Here is a 21,986-nt window from a genome sequence, read left to right on the forward strand (position 1 = left end):
AAAAATATGTGCATCTGTTGGTGTCGGCAAGGGACATGCAATAAATGCATGTCTATTAGTCAGCAAAGTTAGAGTGCGTGGATTAAGGTAAGAGGTGCCAACATTGACGAATTGGATGCAAATTCACTTTTGAATTTGCATTCTCCACGCGTTTATACAGGGGAAAGAGCTCTATAAATAGAGCCCTTCCCTCCTCATTCTGAATATCTCATCCTCAAGTTCCTCCTTCTGTTCTTGAGTGATCTTCTCTCCTTAATTATTTTATATATATTTGTGAGATAGGTTTTCTCCTGTATAAAAGAGTGAGTGTCTTTTTGGAAACACAGAGAGAGGTTGTAATTCTCCAAATATTATAGTGGAATCTTTTGATCTTGCCCGTGGTTTTTACCCTAATATTTTTAGGGGTTTTCCACGTAAATCTTGGTGTCTATTTATTCTTCAATTTCCATAGTTTCTATCTCGTAATGCCACAGTTGGGACCAACAAGTGGTATCAGAGCCTTGGAATAAAATTTCTTAAAATTCTGAGTATGCTCTGTGGTTGCAGCTGTGACTAATCTTCCACATCAGAAAAGATTTTTTTGAAGATTTTATAAGGCAGGATTCTTGTAGTCAAGATGTCGGCAAAATACGAGATAGAAAAGTTCAATGGGAGCAATTTTTTGCTGTGGAAATTGAAGGTGCAAGCAATTTTAACAAAGGAGCGTTGCTTGGAAGCTATTGAAGATAGACCGGCGGACGTCACGGACGATCAAAAGTGGAACGAGATGAATCACAATGTTGTTGCCAATTTACACTTGGCTATAGCGGATGAAGTTTTGTCAAGTATCTCTGAAATAAAAAGCGCAAAAGTTATTTGGGATACTCTGTCAAAACTGTACGAGGTCAAGTCACTACACAATAAAATATTCCTAAAGAGAAAGCTTTATACTCTTCGGATGGCGGAATCCTCATCGATAACCGACCATATCAACACACTGAATACTCTATTTTCCCGGCTCACCTCTATGGGGCATAAAATAGAGGAAAAAGAACGTGCGGAGCTTCTACTTCAAAGTCTACCAGATTCATACGATCAGCTCATCATCAATGTTACCAACAATGTTCTTTCAGATAATTTAAATTTTGACGATGTCTTAACTGCGGTTCTTGGAGAAGAGAGTCGTCGAAGGAACAAGAAAGATAGGTTGGCAACGTCGAAGCAAGCAGAGGCTTTACCGATGACGAGAGGAAGATTGATGGAGCGTGAATCCAGTTGGAGCCACAGATATGGTAGATCCAAGTCAAGAAATAAGAAGAAGAATATTTACTGCTTTAAATGTGGCGGTAAAGGGCACTTCAAAAGAGAGTGTACGAAGAGCATCGAAAAGGGATCTCAAGGAAATGTGGCCAGTACTTCAGGCGGTGGTGAAATATTATTCAGCGAAGCAGCAACAGTTGCGGAAGTCAGACACAAATTTTGTGATGCATGGATTATGGATTCAGGAGCGACGTGGCATATGACGTCAAGGAGAGAATGGTTCGACCAGTATGAACCAGTCTCAGGAGGATCTGTATTCATGGGAAACGATCATGCCTTGGAAATCGCTGGGGTCGGTACCATTAAAATCAAAATGTTTGATGGTACTATTCGCACCATACAGGAGGTACGACATGTGAAGGGCCTGACAAAGAATCTTTTGTCTTTGGGGCAATTGGATGATATTGGGTGCAAAACCCGTATCGAGAAAGGGATCATGAAGATTGTGAAAGGCGCACTTGTGGTTATGAAGGCGGAAAAGGTTGATACAAATCTGTATGTATTGTTGAGGGAAACACACAAAGAGGCGGAACTAGCTGTTGCATCAATTGGTTCGGGAGAAGAAGCAACAATGTTGTGGCATAGAAAACTTGGGCATATGTCAGAACGAGGAATGAAGATTCTCTCAGAACGGAAGCTGTTGCCGGGGCTTACAAAAGTGACTTTACCCTTTTGTGAGCATTGTGTTACCAGTAAACAACACAGATTAAAGTTTGGCACATCTACTGCCAAAAGCAAAGGCATATTGGAGCTGATTCATTCTGATGTTTGGCAAGCACCGGTGTTGTCCCTAGGAGGAGCGAGATACTTTGTCTCGTTTATTGATGATTTCTCTAGGAGATGTTAGGTGTATCCAATCAAAAAGAAATCAGATGTTTTCGAAATCTTCAAAGTTTTCAAAGCGCGAGTTGAACTTGATTCTGATAAGAAAATCAAGTGTTTAAGGACTGACAATGGAGGAGAATATACCAGTGATGAGTTTGATGCATTTTGTCAGCATGATGGCATCAAACGACAGTTCACGACGGCTTACACGCCTCAGCAGAATGGAGTGGCGGAGCGGATGAACAGAACTCTGTTGGACAGAACAAGGGCTATGTTGAGTACTGCGGGTCTACCAAAGTCATTTTGGGCAGAAGCAGTCAAAACCGCTTCTTACATCATCAATCGTTCTCCTTCAGTGGCGATTGATTTGAAGACTCCGATGGAGGTGTGGACTGGCAAGCCAGCTGATTATTCTCGATTACATACATTTGGAAGTCCGGTGTACGTTATGTACAATGAGCAAGAAAGATCAAAGTTGGATTCTAAATCCAGAAAGTGTATTTTCTTGGGCTATGCTGATGGAGTAAAGGGGTTTCGCTTGTGGGATCCTACTGTCCACAAGCTTATCATCAGCAGAGATGTTATCTTTGAGGAAGATAAAGTGAAGGGAGACAAAGGCACACAGAATTTAAAAACTACTATCATTCAGGTGGAAAACAAGACAGACGAAGATCAAGTTTCTTGTGAAGCAGTACCAGAGCACGAGGAACAAGAACCAGTTGAGTCAGAGGTTTCCAAAGTGAGGTAGTCAACTCGAGAGAGAAGACCACCAGGTTGGCTTTCAGATTATGTCACTGAAAGCAATGCATATTGTCTATTAACAGAGGATGGTGAGCCATCGAGTTTCCATGAGGCTACTCAAAGCTCGGATGTATCCCTGTGGATGACAGCGATGCAGGAAGAATTGGAAGCATTGGACAGGAACAAAACTTGGGATCTTGTTACACTACCACGAGGGAGGAAAGCTATCGGTAACAGATGGGTCTATAAAATCAAGCGTGATGGCAATAACCAAGTGGAGCGGTATCGTGCAAGATTGGTTGTCAAAGGGTATGCTCAGAAAGAAGGAATTGACTTCAATGAGATATTTTCTCCTGTGGTTCGACTTTCAACAGTCAGGATAGTATTGGCAATGTGTGCGGTGTTTGACCTACATCTAGAACAGCTAGATGTGAAAACGGCATTTCTTCATGGCGATCTTGAAGAAGAAATTTATATGCTCCAGCCAGAAGGTTTTGCAGAAAAAGGCAAAGAGAACTTGGTTTGCAGGTTGAAAAAATCTTTGTATGGTCTCAAACAGGCACCGAGGTGTTGGTACAAGAGATTTGATTTCTATATCATGAGCCTTGGGTACAACAGACTCAGTGCAGACCCTTGTACGTATTTCAAGAGGTCTGGTGATGATGATTATATCATTTTGCTGTTGTACGTGGACGACATGTTGGTAGCAGGCCCCAACAAAGATCGGGTCCAAGAATTGAAGGCACAGTTGGCTAGGAAATTTGATATGAAGGATTTGGGACCAGCAAACAAGATTCTAGGGATGCAAGTTCACCGAGACAGAAGCAATAGGAAGATTTGGCTTTTCCAGAAAAATTATTTGAAGAAAGTCTTGCAGCACTTCAACATGCAAGATAGTAAGCCAGTTTCAACCCCTCTTCCTATTAACTTCAAGTTATCTTCTGAGATGTGTCCTAGCAGTGAAGCAGAGAAGATGGAGATGTCTCAAGTACCGTATGCATCAGCAGTGGGAAGTTTAATGTTCGCCATGATTTGTACAAGACCAGACATTGCACAAGCAGTGGGAGCAGTCAGTCGATATATGGCAAATCCTGGATAAGAGCATTGGAGCACGGTTAAGAGGATCCTTAGATACATTAAGGGTACCTCAGAAGCTGCATTATGTTTTGGAGGATCAGATTTTACACTCAGGGCCTATGTGGATTCAGATTACGCAGGTGATCCAGATAAAAGAAAATCAACTACTGGTTATGTATTTACAGTTGCAGGAGGTGCAGTCAGCTGAGTTTCAAAACTGCAAACAGTTGTGGCGTTATCTACAACGGAGGCAGAATAAATGGCAGCTACTCAAGCTTGCAAGGAGGCAATATGGATTAAAAGGTTATTGGAGGAGCTTGGGCACAAACAAGATAAGATTTCCCTGTTTTGTGACAGTCAGAGTGCCTTGCACATTGCAAGGAATCCAGCCTTTCATTCCAGGACTAAACACATTGGAGTACAATTTCACTTTGTACGGGAAGTAGTAGAGGAAGAAAGTGTGGACATGCTGAAGATCCATACGAAGGATAACATTGCTGATATTCTGATCAAGCCAGTGAGTACAGAGAAGTTTTAATGGTGTACATCCTCAAGTGGCCTCGCAGGAATGTAAGCAGCAGGAAATTGCAAGATTGAAAGGATGTGTGAAGATGTGTTTGATTCTCAATCAAATCTCCAAGTGGGAGAAATGTCGGCAAGGAACATGCAATAAATGCATGTCTATTAGTCAGCAAAGTTAGAGTGCGTGGATTAAGATAAGAGGTGCCAACATTGACGAATTGGATGCAAATTCACTTTTGAGTGATCTTCTCTCCTTAATTATTTTATATATATTTGTGAGATAGGTTTTCTCCTGTATAAAAGAGTGAGTGTTTTTTTGGAAACACAGAGAGAGGTTGTAATTCTCCAAATATTATAGTGAAATCTTTTGATCTTGCCCGTGGTTTTTACCCTAATATTTTTTGGGGGTTTTCCACGTAAATCTTGGTGTCTATTTATTTTTCAATTTCCATAGTTTCTATCTTGTAATGCCACAGTTGGGACCAACAGTTGGTTCTAATAGAATTGCTCTTAATAATTATTTATGAGATTAGTAACACGATGATGTTCGAACATTAGAGCAATTGCCTGCCGAAATTTGATCAAAATGTCAACATTAGGGGTCAACTTTATTTTCCAAAGTAACAAGCAAAATGGAAAATAACCAATTTTTGTACATAAATAAAATTGCAAGTTGAAACTTAAAAGTTGAGATCATAAAAAAAATAAAATAAAATTGAGATTTTCTGAAACTTAAAAAGAGTAAGATAAATGTTAATACGGATACATGAGATCACACAAACCTTCAGTACCGTTTGGTACATGATATGAAAGTGGGATGAGACACAAATTTTTACTCATCTCATTTTTTTCTCATTTTTTTTGTTAACCCAATGATATCTCATGACCCGATATGAAATTAGATATAGGTTTGATGACAAATACCTCTCCACTCATGGTATTAATGAAGGATGAGTGTCATATAAGTGACATTGTGTGAAATTGACAATAACAATTAAGAGAATAAACACAATAATCCTACAAAATAAAAAAACATACAAAACAACATATTATTCATAACCATGTCTTGCTTATCCATATCTCATTATATTTTTATTCATCTATCGTGGATCTCATCTATGATACCAAACGATATCTCAGTATATACATAAAACCCACAAATCAAAAGAAAATAAAAAAGAAAAACAGCGACACAATCGTAAAATACATAGATCCTCCTCGATCTCCTGTGTTTACACTCAATTCAGGCCCATGTGGTGGTTATGGTGGCGGTGGCGGTGGCCGCCAAGAGTATTATGGGTCGGAGCTGCAACATTCGCCGGAGGAACAGTCGTGCCTGTAGTATTATAATGACCATATCCCGGAGCCGCAGCATTCGCCGTCGGGACATGAGTGGCACCCGTGGGATAATTGTGGCCGTGCTTCACCGGAGCTGGGCCGTAGTGGTTATGACCAAAAAGCCCGTGTTGCTTTCCATGCAATGCCTCGGCCGCATGCTGAGCCTTGGCTTGGTGCAGCATCATGTTGGCCTCAGCCTCCTTCGCTTTCCTCCGCTCTTTAGCAATCTGTTTCCCTTCCTTGGTCCTTGCAGTAGACATTTCCGCCTACAATATCATATCTTTTTTTAACTAAAATAGTGTTTACAATTTTTAAAAATAAATAATTATAAAAATTTTGTTAAGGTACAATACCTTCTCTCCAGCTTTGGCTTTGAGGACATCCACGCGCTCCTTGGCTTCTGCGGCAGCGTCACTCACCTTTTGCTTAACAGAGTGCATCTTTCCTTTAATTTGCTACGTATATAAAAAGTATATATTTCACTAATTTCTTGTTTAGGTAATCGTTGCAATGAATGTGGTAAACACATAGTAGTCTACGTATATATATAGTTTTCATAGATATACGAGATAACATAAAATATTTGCAAATATATCTATTTTATTCGACACGTAAGAAGATAGAGATAAAGAGCGAATATATATGTGCCGCCATACTTTGCCTCGTGTCGTTCAGGCAGACCGAGGTTGGAGGGTATATTATGCCACATGTTCAGCTGAGAAATGGTAACAGATAGTGGAGGCAAGAGCCATGTGTAACGTAAGTTACTTTTACATAGAAAATAGGAGCGGCTTCTTTACCGTTGGATTAATGGCCGGTTCACTTTTGGGTGATCTGTGCATTAATGCCTTCCACTAAAAGAAGTCAACTACTCTCTTCTAAACTTTCAAAATAGCCTTTTGTACTTGTGTCTATAACTACATGCATGTATAGCTATCTAACATAATATTATTGACCCATGTGATTCGATAATTCAACTCAAAAATATATATAATAAGTAAAAATTATTTTTTTGGTCATATATGTTTGTTACTTTGCGATTTTAGTCTTTTATATTTTCAGATTTTAGTTTTAGTCGCTATCTTTACTTTTTTTTTTTTGGCAATTTTAGTCTTTTTTTTCCGACGTGGTACTGATGTGGCACCAATTCAGTGCTGATGTGGAGCTGACGTGTACAGTGCCACGTAAGCATTTTCGAATGAAAATGACCGAAATTGCCAAAAATCGAAACATGCAGGACTGAAACTAAAATATGAAAACATAAAGGATCAAAATCGTAAAGTGACAAACATACAATATTAAATTTGCAGTTTTTCCTATATAATAATAGTAAAAAAACCGTATATAATAAAAATTGATCTTTGTCGAAAATAATTATTAAATTTGATCTTTTCAAATATATATACATATATTATAATTGAGCTCGCAATAAAAAAATTTATCATTCTTGACGTATGAGTTAGTCTATTGACTGATAATCGTGAATTGACTGATTACATGGTAAAAAAAGAAATATATATATATATATATATATATATATATATATATATATATATATATATATATATATATATATATATATATATATATATATATATATATAAAAGTTATAACACCATAATATAAATTTCATCGACTCAAATTGCATCCCACACATGCAAGATACATCATCTTAATTTAATTAATTTCCTCGATACATTTGCTCTTCGATTCCTTTCTCTCTCATACTTACAAAGCCAAATCTCCTGCTTTATCTTTGAAATTTATCTTGGAGCTAGCTCGGGCATTATTTTCTGAATCTGTACGTATTAATGGGGTCATTGGTCAAATTAACCATTTATTCAAAACATTCCACGCCTTCTATCACATGTAATTAATATTGCAAGTTGGTGTGACACGCAAAATTAATATTGGACAAGACTGTAGTGGCCCTCACTTGAACTCAGCAGTCCAAGAATATTGGACTCCATTTTGGTAGTGCCCAACACTCTGTAAATCCCTGATTCGAAAAGAAAATTATAAGATTCCCACTCACCACCAATCGTATGCTTATTAATCATGGGAATATTTGACCAATGCTCAAAATATATGCTTCTACCAGACATGCATGGATGCTAATGGGGAGCATGGAATATCTTCAATTCTTACACCACCAATATATTACATAATAGGCAGCTTCCAACAGTACTACTCTGCCTGTAATGGCGTGTGACACATTCACTGATGTCATTCCGATAAATAATGCTTGGACCAACGCTCGGTTATTAAATATAAAACCAGCATTACACCTAAAGATCAAAGTACAAATTTCTGTAGTTGAGTGAACTTAATTGCTTGCATTAATCCCAATGGAAAACGGGGAGCCAATATCAGCAAGATTCGAGGTGAGATTCATCACAAGAACCATAGTTAAGGCTCCTGATTCCTCTCCAAATACTCATATAATCTCCCTGTCAAATCTTGATCTCTTATCAGGCCGTTTCCCTGTAACATACATCTACTTTTACCAAAAACCTGTCCATGTTTTTCATCCAATAGCAGACACACTTAAATCCTCCTTAACCCAATGTCTCGCGAATTTCTACCCATTTTCCGGTCGTGTGATCCAAAACCCGAAATCCCACGAGCCCGAGATAATCTGTGATAATACTGGAGTTCTTATTTTAGAGGCACAAGCAACCATCCCTTTAAAAGAATTCAACTTCCATGATCTTGACCAGACTATTCCAGGGAAGCTAGTTTCCATCGATTCTTCTTTTCCGGTGCAAGTTCAAATCACGAATTACTCCTGCGGAGGCGTTTCGCTTACTTTTACATTCGATCATGCACTAGGAGATGCTAGTTCGTTCGCCAAGTTTCTTGTTACATGGTCTGAAATTGCCATGAAAAAGCCAGTGTCTTGTATCGCTGATCACAGTAGACATCTCCGCCCCCGGTTCCCTCCTAGCTATGATCCATCGTTGGATGATGAATTTGTCACTTGTACGATTGAAGAAATACGTAACATGCCAACTATCAGTGCACTTATCAAACATCTGTATTATGTAGATGCATCAAGTATTGAAAGACTGCAAAAACTGGCAAGCAGTAAGGGGGTGAAACGAACCAAAATCGAGGCTTTTTCCGCTTATATTTGGAAGATTATGGCAAAAGCTGTCGGAAAAGAATATCATAGTTGCAAGATGGGATGGCTAGTCGATGGAAGGACTAGAATATCCAAGGGTACTAAAGATCCTATGTCGCATTACATAGGAAATGTGCTATCCTTAGCTTTTGGAGAGTCAAATTTAACAGATTTAAGACAAGGGTCTATTGCAGATGTGGCAGATATTGTTCACAAAGCGATTGATTCGGTGACGAATGAAGAACATTTCAGGAATTTGATTGATTGGATAGAGTTACACAGACCTGGATTGATGCTGTCAAGGAACGTACTAGGTCTAGGTGTACCTGCCCTTGTTGTATCATCAGGAAGAAGGTTTCCTGTGTCTGAATTGGACTTCGGATTCGGGAGTCCGGTTCTTGGAACGGTTTTTTCTACGATAGAAAGGCTTGGAGTTGGGTACATAAACCAAAGGGAAAGTGCCAAGGGAGATGGTTCTTGGATTCTATCGACAATCCTATGGCCAGAGATGGTCGCGGCGCTCAAATCTGATCCTGACCATATATTTCAGCCGATGAATCTTAACCACCTTCAACTTTAATGGTTCTTGGCAGAAGTAACCATATAGTACAAGATTGTATTTATGCAGTAGATTTGTTCATATTGCATTTTGACAAATAGTACTAATTGAAAAATGAAATTAATTCTTCAGGGTATACATATAAAGAGAGAGGATCTTTCAAGGGTACATACAAAATGTTTCATTTTTTATACAAAGAAACAATCTCTCATATGCCAGTGCCATTTTTCTAGCCGTAAACATCGAAGTTGCATAATCTAGGCAAGCCTTTCCTCTTTGTGATAATCTCTTTGCACCTTCTGCTACTGCCAATTCCAGCGCCTCGTATAACGACTCCACGTTCGGGGAAAACATGAAACCAAATTCATCATCAACAACAATAGTACCTTTAATGCTAGGAAATCTTGATGCCATAACTGGCTTCCCACTCATCATTGCCTCCATCAGAGTAAGATCAAGCCCCTGTGGCCTTAGTGTGGGATTGACAAAAACATCAATAGCATTATAAAAAGCTCGTAATTCCACAGGATTCATTGATCCAAGAACTTTAACCTGAGAGCCCAATTCTCTGTATCTTTGTAGCCATGGCCCTGAGCCAGCTACGATCAAGAAGACATTGGGATACTTGATCTTCAGCTTAGCGAAAGCCTCATAGAGTAGCGGATGACCTTTATCTTTCACTAATCTCCCTGCTATACCAAGAACAAGACTAGCATTTTGTGGGATGCCAATCTTGGATCTAAGCACAAGTCCTAATCTGAAATCTTGGTGAAAATCTTTCTCATCGACTCCATTAACTATGACATGAACCCTCTTGCCAGGGATTTGGTATACATCTCTAAGCATTTCGCCGCAACTGTCACTTATAGCTACATGGTGCGCATAGTTTTTGAAGAATCGGATTTCGTTTAAAACTTTGGGTATCATGCCTTGTAGGCTTTCATTGAAGGCAGGGGAGATTGGCTCGTCAGGCTTTCTTGCCAGATCTTGGTAGATGCTGGATTGGACGCTCTCCAAAGCTATACCATGCCACGAGACAGCGAGGTTGGGAACTTGTTTAGCCAACCAAAAGGGAAGCGACACGCTTTCGGTGTGGACAACATCAAACGGCTTGCTTTGGTTCACCTCTTGGAATATATCCCACGCTTTGTTGTATCTCCATTTGTCCGGTTCGCCCTCGTGCCAATGCACGATAGGCAATGAGGGCCGGAGTTGTTGGTCTTGTGTTGTGATTGGAGCAGCAACCCCATCAGCCGGTGGGGAAGTGAACACATGCACCTGGTGCCCACGTAGAGCCAGGGCTGTATGAAGTGTCTGGGCATGGCGTTCCATGCCACCGGGGTTGGCACTAGCAGGCCATTTCCTAGAGAAAACCGCGATCCTAAGAGCCATCAGCGGCGGGTTTTTGTCGACGAACCTGAGCCGGTTCCACGAGAATTCGGCTTCCCTGACGTTGCCAGACCATGTTTCCCTGCTAGCAGAAAGGCTTGTGCAGGTGAGAGTGGATGGTGTGTGGAGCAGCAGAAGAGCTGGGACGGTGAAAACTAGGATGAAGAATAGAGTGATAGCAAGATTTGATTGAAGGTTGAGCAATGACTTTTTTGGCTTGTTTGGGGCCATAGATGATTCTTTTCCGATGAAATATGGAGTGATGACACAAAATAATAAGTTGAAAAAGTGAATGGGAAGTGGGAGTTGGATACCCTTTTTCTCTGGAAAAAAGTTTGGCACACACTCAAGTTAAGTGCAATTTTATCATGACTTGTTAGTGCACTTCTCACGCCCCTTAACAAGGACTCACACGAGGCCACCGCAAATTATTAATTTTTTTTTATATATATATATATTGACTTAAAAGTATATTCTCTATGACTTCAAAAAAAAAAAGTATACTCTCTATCGGTAAAAGTAATTTAGAGAATACAAGTTGACTAGTCTATACAGAAATGGGCTTGTTGGGCGGTGTGCAAGGCAGGTTTACCGGTGGGATCTGGTGGTGATGAATTAATATAATAATATAATATATATAATCAAGATATTAAATTCGAGAATAATTTTGTGAGATGGTCTCACGGTTGATATTTGTTAGACAGGTCGATCAAATCTATATTAATGTGTTTATCATAAAATGGATTCCCGTGAAGGCGTGTGATTAATATGGTATCTTATACACAAAGAAACAAGAAAACTCATCAGTGAGGTGCCGGAAGTTTTTCCGACATCGTCTAAGATGTATGAAGTGGGCTTAAGAATTTGAGAGAAATTAAGTGTGCGTAAAATGTAAGACATGAGAAGAAGTCGTAAAGAGTGTACGGTGGCTAGGCCGGGGAGTCTGGTATTTATAAAAATTCTAGAGAGATTCTAATGATTTCATGACATGTGATTTCTGACAGAATTAAATGTGATCATATGTTTCTCGTAATTTCTGTGTAACACTCATACATATTCATTATTATTTTCTATCACTCCCAGATGATGTTCATACTATGAGATCCGTGACCTGGTCAGGCCAGGGCCCGGGTCCTCAAGCTCTCGGGAAAGGGTGGACCTTTCTAGACCGGGATGGGTTCTCTCCTTGGGAAGGGAGGAACTCCTTGGCAAGGAAATACCTCCTTTTTCTTTGATCTTCTCTCACACATCAATTTAGAAATCATTCAGGTTTGGTTATAACCCGGGATATTTCACCGGGATATCATATATCTATCATGAAAATAGTAATTTTGACATATAAATAATATTTTTAAATTAAGTGAGATTTGTTGGGACACCGCCGGTGGACCGAACACTCTCTTCGTCAGATCAACAATATACAAATCTGTCCATGCCAATTTATAATAATAATAATATATTATTATTATTATTATAAAGTCCATCTCACGAAATGGTTTCATATCTACTCAAAGTCAACCAAGAGAGAAGCATTTGAATGTGCGAGTTCTGACTTGGACATATATTATTTGCAGGCCTGGTTTTAGGGCATAGGATTGGATAATGTTGGGCCAAAAATCCGATTTTGAGCCCACTTTATCGTGTACTGGGTTAACAATGTTTTGTACGGTAGACTATGGGCTTAGCTGACCCTACCAGTTACCGTCCGCTATCCTCTGGCAATTACGCAAAATATTCAATATATCAGAATGAATATAAAATCAGTTTGTGCACGCGTTAAGTATTTATATAGTTTTGTATTTTGTGAAAGATTTTTGGAATTTAATCAAAATTACTTTTGTAATTACATTGATGGTATTAGTGGTAATGTTATAATTATAAAAATTGATGGGCTCATACCCCAATTAATTTGGCGGTGGTTTTAATTATTTTCTTCACAAGCAAATAAACAGGAACAAACAAATAGGTAAAATAATTATCATAACTCATAACTATTGACGAATAGAGTATAAATACCTATAATATTATATATCAATGTTAATATGGTGCAAGTTAGCATGTCTAAATCTATAAGGCAATAAATCAATACAAAATCTTAACATGCTTCAAATATTTTAATCATGTCTAAATATTTCTCTAGTCATAAAGATTCACTTTCTAAATCATGATTTACATATTTTAAGAAACTCAAATAGCTAAGATTAGATATCCTGAATTTCTATAATTTGCGCGTATACACATCATGCACGTGTTTCGATCGAATATATTTTAAATTCTTGGGAATAAAACAGTTGTAAACAATAAATATTTGCATGGTATATATGGGGTGTAATATTTGTCCAATACAGCCAAACCACAACTAAGGCTTATTTATTTATACAGTACTCTTCTTGGGTATACATATATAAAAATTGTACCAAAGAATATATTATAACAGAGAAACTCAGAGAATAATCAGCAAGAGATTTATTTTTAGTCACTTCTGCATGGAAGAGCTTCCATTGCCATCTTCTCCAAGGCCAAGATGTTGCCTTTGGCAATCGTCAAAGACGAAGAAAGTCGATTTTGAAGGCGGAAAGCATCGTTTATTGTCTGAGGAAAATACCTATTTTGGAGATTATGGAATGGAGGATAACATTTATGGTGAAGATGGGATTTTCCCAATAAAAGAGCAGAAAAGATTGATGAAAGAAGCCATGAAAAAGCAAGAGAAATCGACCAAAAAAATGGGTTTGAATTTCTTCCTATTGAAAGAAAAAAGGGAAGTGGTGAGAAACTAATTAAGCAGCGTTTAATTTTATGATTCCAAAAAACAATAAACCATAATTTTTTGTTTCTGCATATTTTTTTAAAAAATTTTGATTTATATGACTAGTTTAAACTTTGAATGCAATCCCAATGGATTTTTTTTATTTATGGTTTTCTCGGATTAATGGTTTGATTTGTGGATGCTCAAGTGTTGAATTTATTCTTAATTCGTCCCAGTGGAGAATAGGTAACGATATTAATAACTCATTACAATAGTAATTTTTTCCCACAAAATTCGTGTAAATTTATTTTAGACTTTGATTTGTATCTCCTGAGAACTTGAAATTTAAATTTTTAACAGATATTAATAAATGCAAAATATATTTTTAAACACTCGCGAATTACTTCGCGCATCTTCACAGTTCATACTTCATATATATGTCCACCATGGATAAATTGTGTGTGAAAATATGTAGCTTTTTTGCAATTTAAAGCTGAATTTGTCTTTACATATATGTTTGGTTTGGTCAACACAAACTCCTTCGCTATCTTCTTCATAATAAATTACATTTATTTCAAATATGTCTAAAATGGTTAAAGATAGATGCTGCACTGAAAGTAGGCAAATCGTTTGCTAGGGTTTTGGATTTTTCCTATCTCGGTCAAGAATATTAATATTAATGTTATAACAAAAGAGATTTAAAAAGCTCGAAGAAATCCGATGTTTAACATTTTTAAAATAATTTATTAATTAAATAAATAAATTATAATTGATCGTCATTTATGTTTATTATTTTTTTCTATTATGTCGTCAAATTTCAATTTTTATGCATATTTAAATTTTACAATTTTAGTCATTATTCTTCGGAAAATAAAGAGTATTATCATTTCAATAAAGTCGAAAAAACTAAATTACAAAAAAATAAAAAAAAAAACAAAACAAAAGTAGTGACCTAAGATTGAAATAAGGCAACTTAATTAGATGAGAAAAAAACACACACAAATATAAAGAGCCAATATTCCCTAAATTAAATTGGCACTAAAAAGGAATGATATCTTATCTTTGTAAAACCATTATATGGCGAGTATGAAAAATATTAGAACGAACGAGAGATAAATAAACATGTGGCCATAAAAGAAAATTTTTTATGCTTTTGTGAATCGCACTATATTAATGTAAGCATCTGCTTGCTTAACATTAATCATTAGAAAATAAAATCAATGACCAAAAAAGAAAAACCATCTTATTTTTTCCTTGCAAACATCATATAATATTACTTACGGATCGATATAATCCAAGGAGTCTTGATCTTTCTTATGAATTAAAGAAATATATATATATATATATATATATATATATATATATAACATTAGATGATTAATGCATAAAACATAAATCTCGACATGATCGAATGCTGAGAATTAATTAATAATCAATCAGTTTTCTTCTAAATTCCACAACAATATTGATTTGCTTCATGGAATATGACTATATACGTCTCAAGTAGCTAGAAACATCATGCCTAAGTATATCTCGGGCTCGGCGTCAATTTTCATCTGGATTGAAGATTTCAGCTGCTGGTGAAGCTCTAGGAAATTGTTTGAGTTGGTTTAATATCCATGGTACAGTGTCATTAATGTTTTGATTAATCTTGGAGAAATTTTTTTGTGGTAATTAACTTACTTACGGGTTGTGGGGGTGGGTTAAGATCATATCAACGGGTCTAAAAGCGAATCTGGAGCGATAATGTATCTTGATTAGCTCTCCTCGCATTAGTCCTGATACATATTAATAAAATTTATTTATTATGTTATATAATTAAATTGAATAATGAATGTTATAATCTCTAACCTTGATACACAATGTCATCCCTCCCTTAATTAGTTCTTGGATTATGTTTCTTTTACTGGTAATATTAGCATTTAAAAATATCAAAATTATAGCGTATTAATATTATTTTATAATTTAGGAAGCGAAGAAGACAATAGGGAATGAATGTGGAGCAAAGGGCCGGCATTTAAACAGTTCTTCCTAAGCCCAAGTTAGAAATCTGATATAAAAAAAAAAAACCCTTCAATCCCATATAGCATAATATATTTCAATTCCAGTTGATGTGATTATCATAAAATGTGTACTCGGGGGTGGGTATGACCCCGGGATAAAAATAGCAGCAAGCTTCCTCGCCTCGTCTTGAAGTTCCTCTACATACCAGAAACAAGGAAACTCGTCAGTGGGACGCCGGAGGGTTCTCCGGCATCGCCACTCCGATGCTTAAGTTAGATTAAGATGTATGGAGTGGGCTTATGATATTGAGAGAAATTGAGTGTGTAAATATGAAAATGTAGATGAACGTAATAGAACATACCTTAGTCAGGCTAAGGAACCTGGTATTTATATAGAACTCTTGAGAAAGAGTAATGATTGAATGAAATGGGTCTCCTGACAGCATTAAAGGTGACAAGATGTTTTCCGCAATTTCTGGACAATGCCCATGCCTATTCATTATTATTTTTTGCCACTACTGGGTGGTGCCCATGCCGTGGGACCCACGTTCTGATCCTATCCCGGGAAGGGTGCTCGGGAGGATGGGGTGCTCGAGGCCAGGGTGCTCCGAGTGACAGGGTGCTCGGGGCCAGGGGAAGACTCCTCCTGGCAAGGCAAGAGACCTCTTGGCAAGGGAAGGGAGGACACCTCTTGGCAAGGCGAGAGACCTCTTGGCAAGGCAAGACTCCTCCTGGCAAGGAAAGGGAGGACACCTCTTGGCAAGGCAAGAGACCTCTTGGCAAGGCAAGACTCCTCCTGGCAAGGGAAGGGAAGACAGCCTTTGGCAAGGCAAGGTTCCTCCCTATTTCGCTTGGGCTCTACTTCTTCCCAGTCTTCTTTTGCTCATCAATCTAGAAATCATTCCGCATCCGGGCTCTTGACAACCACTCGGGTTTGGTGATAACCCGGGATATTTCACCGGGGTATCACCAGTGATTATAAATTTTTTCTAAACAATTTTTTTTAAAAAAAAACAATGATCATTTATTTTTAAAGATTACAAACATTATACCTTCACTGCTACATGGTAAATGATTTTAGAGTCGAAATTCTTACAAACTGATCGTTGTTCATGGCATATCGTCACTAACGACAGGCACATATATATACCGAATGATGAGATGCCATGAACACGATCGGATTGTAGCAACTCTGTATTTGCTTGCCTTCATCTGTCTAAAAATTTGCGACTCCGACGCCGAGCATGACCCTTAATTTATGCAGTGTTCTTGAGTAGTGGCTAGCTTCGTTTTCTTATCCCCGCGGAAGGTCTTTATATAGGTAGGAAGGTGTACGAGACTAGCAATCGCATCCGGCGTATGGTCAAAGATATATATATTGGATTTTGTAAATTAAATATTGTGGCTAACATAATAAGAATACGAAGATTTGGTCGCGTTCGAAGGAAATCTGAAATAAATGTGATTTTCCTTAATTCTTAGCTTTGGATATACTATCACAATAATAAAAAGAAACAATACGGTAAATCTCATAATATTTCATTATAATTATTTATATCATACAAGGATTTTGTACATTCCTCACATCCGATTGAGATTTTATGACAGATATGTTATAGGGTTTGTTACGTTAAATGATGAAAAAAATATATTAAAAATTTGAATTTTAAGTTAATCAATAATATATAGTCACTCGGTGTTGAGGTTAAGGAAAAAAAAAAAGAGCTCAAATGTATTTTCTTGTACAAAATCTCTTTACGTTTATTATTTTTTTTTTATTGAAAAGCCCCACTTTTTATTGAAAAGCCCCACTCTAGTATATTATTCGCTACAAATTAAATATCCCACCCATTTCAAATTAAATTAAATTTGATTAAACACGCGAATAAATGGTTTTTATAATAAATTGGAGTCTAATCATATATTTTATCGATTAATATAAGTTCTAAATATTTTTAAATTAATATATATTTGAACATGATCATTTTCTCATTTTCAATTATTTAATGTTGTTAAATTAAAAAATTCAGTTGGCGTGATATTTTATAATTGTAATAATTTTTTCGTTTAAAAACCGCAGCCAAATACCGAATCTTGTTTTCATAATGCTTAATTATTTTTTTGGGTAAAAAAAAGATGTAAAAAACATTTGACACAACCAGGAAATTTCATTGAGAGAGGAAAAATTTTATTGTTGTTATTTTTAAAAATAATATTATTAGTAAAACAATTTTTATTTTAAGATTGTGCCTATGAATCCAGTGAGTTATAGTTTTTTTTACAAAAAAATAAAGTTATAAAATAAAAACCTGTATTTAAAAAATTAGTAGGACTGCGAGAAATTAAAAGGAAATATGATGTTAAAATTATTAAACAAAAATAAAACTTTCTTAATAAAATATGGGCAATTAATATGCTTGGTCGTCGCACTATATAGATTGTCATCAAGAGAATTTTGATAGATTTTAATTACAGACAATAATATAAGAAAATATTTTTTTCTAAAGTCATAATTCCAATAAAATTATCTTGTTATGAGATGTACGTCCCTTAGTTATAACAATAACAAAATTAATGATCTTCAAAAAAAAATTAATAATAAAAATAGTACATAAATTCATTTCGTTGAAAAGTAATATTGCTAAACGAAATCCTTAAAATGGGATGATTAAAAAAAATTAAAAAAATTAAACATAATGTTAAGAATTTGGGTGACATATAAAATCATCAAATTAACTCGAGAAAGATAAAAGATTCGATTATATTTATAAAAAATTAATCGAGTTGAAAAGTTGTCTTTTGTCGTTTAGCTAGATCCAGCCAACTCCTTTAATTGAACTCTTCCACATGCAATTATGCTGCAATTGCAAGCACATTTATTTAATTATTACTCAAAAAGAAATCTATAATGTTTTTATTGACCAGAAAAATCACAGATATTTTTTCCCAAATGAAGGCCATCCACAGAATAGAATAATAATTATAACAATTATAACAAAATTGTACTTAATTAACTGAAATTCGATTGTACAAACTAAAAACTTTATTTCACATTTCATTTATATTCTCTTTCCGTTTTGACATATTTTTTCAGGACTAATAAATCGATGAAATTCCAAACAAAACATATTTGCAGTTTACATTCTCAATCAAACAATAAACTGATGATTTGGAACATATATAGTAACCAAGAAAAGGGAAAACAAAAAAAACAAAAAAAAAATTATATGAAAAAGTGATTTTTACCCGTATTAACAAACAAAATTAATATATATATATATATGTACTTCGATTTCTGCATAAAATAACGAACGAAAAATCTTTACTTGGTTGGAATTTCTTGCTGGCTCAATCTGGGCAAGATATGAATCGCCACTCCTTGCAAACCCGGCGGAGCATCCACCACAAACAGCCTCGCCGGCGAAGCTGCCACGTCCACCACCACGACTCCGCCGCCGCCGCCGCCGCCATCAGCACGGAGCACACACACTTTCCCCCGCGCCGCCGCGATCTGCTGAGCCCCTTTGAGCATTTCACTTTCCACCACCTCCGCCCACGAGTCCCTCAACCGATCGTACCTTTTCAACGATCCCTTCGATTCATCCACCACGTATATCGTCTCCTCCTCCATCGCCGCCGCCGGGCCCCGCCACCCAGCCAGCATCCCTTCCGGCATATCCTCCCAAGAATCCTTTTCAACGTCGTACATCGTACCGTCCTTGGCCGCGTCTCCTTTCACGTTCACCATGCACAGCTTCCCTCTCCACCCCACGGCTTCGATCGCTTCGCGGCTGAACTTGCCATCTTTAAGATTCCTCATCTTTTCCCATCTCCATTCTTGTTTCTCAGACGTAAAACTCAGGTCCCATCTGTCCACAGACCTCGCAACGTCGGTGCTGTAGTGGGACCCGATCCCACTCGCGACGAACACGGCGGCGCGTGAAACTCCGGCGGCGCACCATCGACGAGGCTTGTGAATCGAAGGGCCGTGTGACCACTGTTTCGTGAGGGGGTCGAATATCAGAGGCTTGGATAAAGCAGGTTGGAGTCGATCAGCTGTGGCAGCTAGAAAGACGAGTTTACCGGAGACGGAGACTGATTGGATGGGAAGCTTACGTGAAATAAAGGAAGGGTGTCGCAAGAGGAAGCGAGAATCCAATCCAGGCGGAGGCAGAGGCAAGTGTTGCCAATCACAGGAGATGGGATCGAAGGAACAGAAGTGTAACGAATTCTGTTGGGTTAATTCTGTTGATTCGAAGAGAGCGTAGAGAGAAAGAAATGGAGGAAAAGATGGAGAGTAGATGAGATTCCTCCAAGAATGGCAGACGGAGTAGAGAGTGGAAGGGGGAACCAGAGAAAGACAGAGATGAGCTATGTGATCGGGGAGACCGGGGAGGAGAGGGTTGTGATCCTCTTCCTTCTCCGCCGTCAGGAGATGGTGGAGTTTAAGCCTTTTGGCGGTGGATCTGCCGCCGGAAGCGGCGGTGGTCGGAAAGTCAAGGATTGTGGTAGATAGTAGAGTTGTCATCTGAGGGGAGAGAGAAGAGAGGAGAGGAGAAATGGAGTTAATAAGAGTAGCTTTAAAGAGGATGGAGCTTGCCTAGGTGGGGTATATTCCAAAATTGGGCTTCGTGGAGGGTGAGCAAAAAAAAAAATCTAATATGTGATATGCAATATTATTATTAGTATTATTTTTTTTAAAAAAAAAAAAAGATAAGATAAGAAATTATATGACAAAATTGTTGAAAATATATATAAATATATATTATTATTTATTGTTGAATGTTGAAGGTTGAAAGTTGAAAATTGAGTTGTAAAATATTGAAAATTAGTGTGTGATGATGTAATTAATGATGTATTAATTTTTGACTAATCTCCAATTGAGATCTATAAATAGGTCTCTCCATTTGTGTAGAAAAACACAATTGTGAAGAGAGAAAAATTTTAGAAAGTGTAGAATTTGATAAATTTTGAGTTTTTGAGTTTTTACTTTTTACCGTAAATTTTTACTTTTTCACAACACGTTATCAGCACGATCGTTCGAAGGTTCTCTATATTTTTCGACGCTCCAAAATACAGAAGAAGTCAAAAATATTCAACAAGTAAGAATTTTTATTTTACTGTTTATATATTTTTATTGTGTATATATTAATATATAATATCATGTTATGAAAAAAATAAGTTTTTTTTTTAAAACTTGTTATAAATCCTGGGAGGATGTTAAGACGACATCCCACACTCCCGGTAAGGGATACGACAAGTATAAAAGCCTCTAAGGTTTTTAAACAATAACGTGATATATATTTATTATGTATATATATTAACTATATTAATATATAATTTCATGTTATTATATAAAAGGTTGTCTATGACACTGACCTTATAATAACGTGATATGATATATATTATTGTGTATTTATATACTAACCATATTTGTATAATCTCATGTTATTATATAAAAGGTTGTCTACGACACCGATCTTATAATAATGTGATATGATATACTATACCTGACTTTATACTAACTATATTGGTATAATTTCACAACATTATATAAAAGGCTGTCTACGACACTGACCTTATAATAATGTGATATGATATACATAATTATTTAATTATGATTATCATTATATGCATTACATGATTATCACGAATTTTTATTCAACACATACTCAATTTTTTCTTTACCCCCAACGGTCACAAACGGTAACAAAACGGCTAGTTTTTGCCCTATAAATATGTTCACTCAAACTCATTTTCAATCACACCAAATTCATTCTTTCTCTCAAAATATTTTATCCTCGGTTTTTTCGAAGATGGAGATGATGACATTTATAAGGATATTTTTCATAACGACTATGATCATCATGCTCACGAGTCTTTTACTCACCAGCGATTTTCCAACACATATTTTTTCTCTATTTGTATACGCACTTGTAATTTACGTTCTTCCATTATTTTGTATTGTCATATTTATGGAAATTAACTAATAAAATGCATTGTTATTTTCTAGTACCACCATGTCGAACTTGGCGAAACTCGAATTCATTGCACTTGATATAACCGGAAAGAATTATATGCCATGGACCCTCGATGTAGAAATGCATCTCGAGTCATTGGGTCTTAACGAAACTATCAAAGAAAATAACATATCATCCTCACAAGATAAAGCAAAAGCGATGATATTTTTACGCAGACATCTTGATGAGGGGTTGAAATGTGAATATTTGACCGAAAAAGACCCAATGATTTTGTGGAAAGGGTTAAAAGAACGTTTTGAGCATATACGGGAAGTTATACTTCCGACCGCACGAGATGAATGGAATACTTTAAGATTCCAAGATTTTAAAAAGGTGAGTG

At 36.8% G+C, this 21,986-nt stretch overlaps 4 protein-coding genes across 4 annotated transcripts; 1 reads left to right on the forward strand and 3 right to left on the reverse strand.

The window, feature by feature from the left end:
- Positions 1-5,589: 5,589 nt before the first annotated feature.
- LOC140872906 (late embryogenesis abundant protein 18-like) lies at positions 5,590-6,300 on the reverse strand. Its single transcript, XM_073275825.1, has 2 exons — positions 6,156-6,300; positions 5,590-6,068 (listed from the first exon to the last, which is right to left on the reverse strand). The coding sequence occupies exons 1-2, from the start codon at positions 6,240-6,242 to the stop codon at positions 5,703-5,705; spliced, it is 453 nt and encodes a 150-aa protein (XP_073131926.1). The 5' UTR covers positions 6,243-6,300; the 3' UTR covers positions 5,590-5,702.
- A 1,850-nt stretch (positions 6,301-8,150) lies between these two features.
- LOC140872865 (coniferyl alcohol acyltransferase) lies at positions 8,151-9,609 on the forward strand. The gene has a single exon (XM_073275781.1). The coding sequence runs from the start codon at positions 8,151-8,153 to the stop codon at positions 9,504-9,506; it is 1,356 nt and encodes a 451-aa protein (XP_073131882.1). The 3' UTR covers positions 9,507-9,609.
- LOC140872864 (uncharacterized) lies at positions 9,522-11,285 on the reverse strand. Its single transcript, XM_073275780.1, has one exon. It carries the CDS (start codon positions 11,103-11,105, stop codon positions 9,645-9,647), a length of 1,461 nt encoding a protein of 486 aa, XP_073131881.1. The 5' UTR covers positions 11,106-11,285; the 3' UTR covers positions 9,522-9,644.
- A 7,390-nt stretch (positions 11,286-18,675) lies between these two features.
- LOC140872892 (F-box/kelch-repeat protein SKIP25-like) lies at positions 18,676-20,181 on the reverse strand. The gene has a single exon (XM_073275806.1). It carries the CDS (start codon positions 20,152-20,154, stop codon positions 18,949-18,951), a length of 1,206 nt encoding a protein of 401 aa, XP_073131907.1. The 5' UTR covers positions 20,155-20,181; the 3' UTR covers positions 18,676-18,948.
- Between the last annotated feature and the right edge of the window lie 1,805 nt (positions 20,182-21,986).

The sequence above is a fragment of the Henckelia pumila genome, unplaced genomic scaffold, assembly GCF_033568475.1.
Source record: "Henckelia pumila isolate YLH828 unplaced genomic scaffold, ASM3356847v2 CTG_477:::fragment_3, whole genome shotgun sequence".
NCBI lineage: Eukaryota > Viridiplantae > Streptophyta > Magnoliopsida > Lamiales > Gesneriaceae > Henckelia > Henckelia pumila.